At 43.2% G+C, this 6,316-nt stretch overlaps 1 protein-coding gene across 4 annotated transcripts in view; it reads right to left on the bottom strand.

Moving 5' to 3' along the window:
* Positions 1-4,260, bottom strand: part of prrx1b (paired related homeobox 1b) — a 26,500-nt gene extending 22,240 nt beyond the window's left edge. For 2 of the 4 annotated variants that reach the window (XM_083940205.1, XM_083940207.1), the window contains exon 1: positions 3,444-4,258. In XM_083940205.1, the coding sequence (XP_083796331.1) occupies positions 3,444-3,690 (247 nt within the window). In that variant the 5' untranslated portion in view covers positions 3,691-4,258. Of the gene's footprint in view, positions 1-3,443 lie in introns of all 4 variants that reach the window. The other 2 variants (XM_083940206.1, XM_083940208.1) reach the window with 2 other exon arrangements.
* Between the last annotated feature and the right edge of the window lie 2,056 nt (positions 4,261-6,316).

Below are 6,316 nucleotides of genomic sequence, written 5' to 3'. Positions count from 1 at the left end.
CACACAAACACACAAATATACATGAACTTGAAGGCCCTGGTTTCCCTTTGAACGGCTCAAATGAATGTTTAAAATAAAGAATAATTAATAATAACAATAATAATAATAATAATCCTGTTCTGTGTCAGGGACGGGAACGCACCTTAAAGTGTGTTTCTGCTGTTTGGGACGATTCGTCCGTAGATTCAAAGTCTGCAGAACGTTTTAATTCACTTTAATTTAATAATTTACATTATTCAAACATGCGTTTCTGCTGCTGGAGTGAATGTTTGTCCGTAGATTTAAACATGAATTTTTAATATTCATATACTTTAAATCTTTTCTCCAGAGGAGCGTGAATCAAACATTTTGCTGACAGCAGCGAAACATGAAATATCAGACATGTTGTTTCTGTCGTGTGTGTGAAGCAGCGACCTGCGTTTGTGTGTTTTAAGGGTCGACGTTAGAAACTTCTGCTTCTGCATGTTCACTTTTTTTAGACATTATGAATTTATTTTGTGTCTTTGTCTGAAAATAAACTGAAATAAACTGAACTGAGTCCCTGTTCTTCTGATTTTACCTGATTTTTATTCTATTTTTTACCAAATAAATCAAGTCCTGCACAGAAAACCACTGCTTTACCTTCATGTTTGTCCTGTTTACAGTGTTTTTAGTATCAGTATTATTCCCATATCTTATTTTATATCATATAATGCATGCTCATTAGCGCATTAGTATTTTATTTGACCCTCATCCTTTAATTTATGCATTAATTTGCTTTATCTTGTGCTTCTGTTCAGTTCTGTGTTCTTTTCATTTCTTATATAATTTGTATTTTACCTGATTTTTATTCTATTTTTTACCAAATAAATCAAGTCCTGCACAGAAAACCACTGCTCTACCTTCATGTTTGTCCTGTTTACAGTGTTTTTAGTGTCATATATGTATATTTATACTCATGCATTTCATATATTATATCATATATTTCATGTACGTATGCATTAGTATGTTATTAGACCCTCCTCCTGCCTCTGCACCTCATTCATTTATGCATCAGATTAGAACAGAACGGCTTTAATGGGACATGATTCAGTAACAGCAGCAGTGAGTCAGCAAATAAACACTTTACTTAACTTAAATAGAATCAAATATAAACAGAGTGTATATAAATATACACAGTGCACAGTGTGCTCTAAACAATAATAATATATACAACTAATGATCTTAATTTATCTCCTGTTTACGTTCAGTTCTGTGTTCTTCTTATTTCTTATATATTTGTATTTTATCTGATTTTTATTCTTTTCTACAATTTTTAGCACAGAAAACCAGTGACTGCACATTTATGTTTGTCCTATTTATAGTGTTTTAATATCATATTTGTATATTTATACCCATGCATTTCATATTTTATATCATATACTGCATGTACGTATGCATTATTATTGTATTTTACCCTCCTCCTGCCTCTGCACCTTATTATTCATTTATGCATTAATTTGCTTTATCTGCTGCTTCTGTTCAGTTCTGCGTTCTTTATATTTCTTATATATTTGTATTTTATATTGTTTTTATTTTTTTCTACAATTTTACCAAATAAATCAAGTCCTGCACAGAAAACCACTGCTTTTACCTTAAAGTTTGTCCTGTTTACAGTGTTTTTAGCATCAGTTTGTATATTTATACTCATGCATTTCATATTTTATATCATATATTTCATGTACGTATGCATTAGTTTTTTATTAGACCGTTCATTTGAGCTTTATTTGGCTTTATCTCCTGCTCACGTTCTTCTTATTCCTTATTTATTTGTATTTTATCTGATTTTTATTCTTTTGTCTCGTCTTTAACTTCTTATCCGGGGTCGAATTATGAGTTAAGTGATTATTATTTTTATTATTAGTTTAATTATGAGATTAAGGAGTTATTCTATTGTATTGCACCAGATTACTGCAATAAAATAATAAAATCATCTGTGTGTGTGTGTGTGTGTGTGTGTGTGTGTGTGTGTAAAGAGCCGACAGTGTGTCCCTGCTCATCAAACGCTTATTTGAGTAAATCAACATTTTAACAGGGACGTAAAGTCTCCATCTCCCTTTCCTCCGCGTGTGTGTGTGTGTGTGTGTGTGTGTGTGTGTGTGTGTGTGTGTGTGTGTGTGTGTGTGTGTGTGTGTGCGTGCGTGCGTGTGTGTGTGTGGGACTACTTTACGCGTAATGAACTGATATGGATGGATATCAACATGTGAGAACAGAGGCGGGTTAAGGTGTTCACGGGCCCCCGGGCTCCTGTTTGTTTGGGCCCCCCACACACACACACACACACACACACACACACACACGTTATTAATCACGCTTTACCAGAAAAAAACAACGAGTCAGCAACTTTTAAAAATCCTCATTTACGAGTTTTCTTTAGAGGATCTTGGCCTCGCCGTCGCACTTCCTCTCTGACATTCAGCTGCTGAACGGGCGCAAATCTGTGCGATCGGCGTCTTCGTGTTCGGGTGTTTCTCCCCCGATGGGACCGGATCTGACCGGATCTGTGCGAACCGCCCGATCGGAGCGCCGCAGAGACGATGACGAGTCGGCAAATGTGTTTGTCACGCGATATTTTGTCCAATCTGTTCTTTTTAGGCGTGATTTTAGTCTGAAAATGCATTTTTCAAGTTTGAGTAATTAAGGGGAATTTTATTGTGTGTGTGTGTGTGTGTGTGTGTGTGTGTGTGGGGGGGGGGGGGGGTCGGGAGAGTCCGCTTTAAGCTCTCCAAACTCGGCCTCGTTTTTACGCCGCAACGCACGCGAGCAGAGGAACAAAACGCATCATTTTTGTTTTGTTTTTAAATGAAAAGCAGATGTTGAGCGCTGTGACGTCACTCCCTCTGAGTGTTTTTCAAAATAAATGCACTTTTTTTTTTTTTTTTTTTTTTAAATTTTCTATCTTATTTTGTTAAATCAAATTATTTAAAATAAATAAATAATAAATAAAAAGAGATGAAAACGTGCACGGGCGAGAAAATAGTCTGGCCTCGTTGAGGTCACGAGGAGGAGATTTATGAGCCCGCGAGGTGACTCCACTGACCGTGTCCACCAACACCACCATACCTCACTGACATCAAAGCGTTAATGGTGAATTAATGGTCGTTCTGAGGGTCGGCCGTCAGGGATGATGCATTGCCAAAACTCACTGAAGGATTCCTTCCGTGCGCGCGGCTCCATTCATGCGCTGTGTGTGTGTGCACGCGGACACGCGCCGGGACATAATGAAAACAAATGACTTTAGTTTTGCAGCTGCTCATTAAAACTACATTTGCGCGCGACCATGATGCGCAGGATTTTCCGGAGAACTCGTGGTTCGATACCAAAAAAAAAAAAAAAAAAAAAAACATGCCACAGAGGAATTTGAATCATTTTGGTCACAAGATGTAAAAAAGTGTCGCTCCTCCGGTGCGCGCGTGTTCACTTACTCTCCTGCTGGGTGGTGTCGCTCCCGCTGGTCAGCCCCGGGGACTCCAGCATACTCCTCCCCGCCTCCCCGACGCTCTCGTCCGCCTGGGTGCCGACCATATCCCCGGCCTCCTCCAGATCCAACAGGTGGCTGACCGTGAAGTTCTTTTTGGCCTGCAGGTTGTCCAGGTTCGACGTGATCGGACTCTCCAGGCGGTTCGATAGCGACGCCTGCCTGTCCATTACATGCGCATAGCTAGAAGTCATGACGCGGGAGGGGAGCAGCGGAAAAGAGCGCAGCGCTAAAAAGAAGAAGAAGAAGAAGAAAGGGGCCAAGGGGCTCCGTGCATCCAGGAACCAGCCGCACAGAGACTCGGTTCTTCCGAGCAGGACGCGGGTCTGTTCTCATCCAGATGAGCCGCGCGGGGCTCGAACAAACTTGGGCGGACAAAAGTTTAAAAACCCCGTGAAGACACAATCCATCCAGCGGCGCGCGTCACAGCGAGTCCTGCTGCGGCCTGACGCACGGACACGAGCGCTCCAGGGAGGAGAAGGAGGAGAAGGAGGAGAAGAAACTCTTTTTTCCCACTCTGGTTGAGTCGCATCTGAGCAGGAAGAGCCGCTCCTGCTGCCGCTGCTGCCTCTGCCGCTGCCGCTGCTGCTGATGGTGGTGGTGGAGGTGGTGGTGGAGGTGGTGGTGGTGATGGTGACCAGATGCGCAAAGCTCCGTGTGTGCGCAAAGCTCGATCTGCGGCAGCTAGGAGCGAGGAGGCAGGACGTTACAGCCGCACCTCCAGGCTACAGAGGCGATAGTCTCTCTCTCTCTCTCTCTCTCTCTCTCTCTCTCTCCTTCGCTCTCCCCTTCTCTCTCTCTCTCTCTCTCTCTCTCTCTCGCTCTCCCCTTCTCTCTCTCTCTCTCTCTCTCTCTCTCTCCCTCTCTCTCTCTCTCTCTCTCTCTCTCTCTCTCTCAAATGAAAGAGCCGTAATTACGTGGCAATGCCTTTATGTTGTGTCTGACGTTTCACAGGCCCCCACCCGGAGCTGTCCCTCCTCCTCCCCCTCCCTCCCTAATTCCCTCCCTCCCTCCTCACCCCTCATCACCCCCCCCCCTCCTCCTCACCCCTCCTCCCCCCCCCCTTCAGCAGAAACATCACCATCAGCACCATCAACACCCAGCTTCGGCCTGTTTTTCTTCCCTGGCTGGCAAAGCTCAGCGCCTAATGAGTGTGAGTCTGCAGGGAGACACTGGTGTTATCAGTGTGTGTGTGTGTGTGTGTGTGTGTGTGTGTGTGTGTGTGTGTGTGTGTGTGTGTGTGTGTCCTGCGGTCTGCCACCAATTAAACCAACCAGAAGAAGCCGTGTACCAGCGAGTCTGTCCACAGCTCTGAGAACACGACACCGAGCTGAAGAAGCTTCACATGGAAACTTAACCGTCACCTTTAGTGGTCTAAACTTAACCGTCTCCTTTAGTGTCTAAACTTAACCGTCTCCTTTAGTGTCTAAACTTAACCGTCTCCTTTAGTCGTCTAAACTTAACCGTCTCCTTTGGTCGTCTAAACTTAACCGTCTCCTGTAGTCGTCTAAACTTAACCGTCTCCTTTAGTCGTCTAAACTTAACCGTCTCCTTTAGTCGTCTAAACTTAACCGTCACCTTTAGTCGTCTAAACTTAACCGTCTCCTTTAGTGTCTAAACTTAACCGTCTCCTTCAGTCGTCTAAACTTAACCGTCTCCTTTAGTGTCTAAACTTAACCGTCTCCTTCAGTCGTCTAAACTTAACCGTCTCCTTTAGTGTCTAAACTTAACCGTCAACTTTAGTCGTCTAAACTTAACCGTCACCTTTAGTCGTCTAAACTTAACCGTCACCTTTAGTCGTCTAAACTTAACCGTCACCTTTAGTCGTCTAAACTTAACCGTCTCCTTTAGTGTCTAAACTTAACCGTCTCCTTTAGTCGTCTAAACTTAACCGTCTCCTTTAGTCGTCTAAACTTAACCGTCTCCTTTAGTCGTCTAAACTTAACCGTCTCCTTTAGTGGTCTAAACTTAACCGTCTCCTTTAGAGACTAAACTTAACCGTCTCCTTCAGTCGTCTAATCTTAACCGTCAACTTTAGTCGTCTAAACTTAACCGTCACCTTTAGTCGTCTAAACTTAACCGTCTCCTTTAGTCGTCTAAACTTAACCGTCTCCTTTTGTCGTCTTAACTTAACCGTCTCCTTTAGTCTTCTAAACTTAACCGTCTCCTTTAGTCGTCTAAACTTAACCGTCTCCTTTTGTCGTCTAAACTTAACCGTCTCCTTTTGTCGTCTAAACTTAACCGTCTCCTTTAGTCGTCTAAACTTAACCGTCTCCTTTTGTCGTCTTAACTTAACCGTCTCCTTTAGTCGTCTAAACTTAACGGTCAACCTTAGTCGTCTTAACGGTCTTGGTCCACTTGTTAAATAAAACGCAGTATTTCCGAGGAACTGTTTCCCAGAACTTTGCGTCCGCGGGTTCAAACAGTTAAAGAAATTCTTCACTTTCTCGTTAAATGAACCTTTTTGGCGTCCGTGAAACCCGTGAATAAACGCGTCTGACCTCTGAATGAGACGCCAAACCCAAACTCACGTCAGGGACCCGGGCTAACAGGAAGTGAGTCACGGCGTCCGCAGTCAGAACAGCGCCTGTAAACGAGAGTATCGTCTGCATATCGATGAGCTTTTTAGCCTTAAATGCAGCTAACGTCATACTCCGCGTACACCTCTAACGCGGACGAGGACCCCAGTGGAAGCAGTGGTCCTGGGACTCTTGTTTTACCCGTGATGTGGATTCAAACGTGTGCGTACATTGTTGTAATTGTGTAAATTAATAGTTTTAAAAGGAGAAAAGACAGAAACGAACTCACCTCCAGTGGGAT

This window comes from Echiichthys vipera (assembly GCF_963691815.1).
Source record: "Echiichthys vipera genome assembly, chromosome: 3".
NCBI classification, from domain to species: Eukaryota; Metazoa; Chordata; class Actinopteri; order Perciformes; family Trachinidae; genus Echiichthys; species Echiichthys vipera.
Note: the sequence above shows the minus strand (reverse complement) of the source record. Positions and strands in the feature narration are given on the sequence as shown.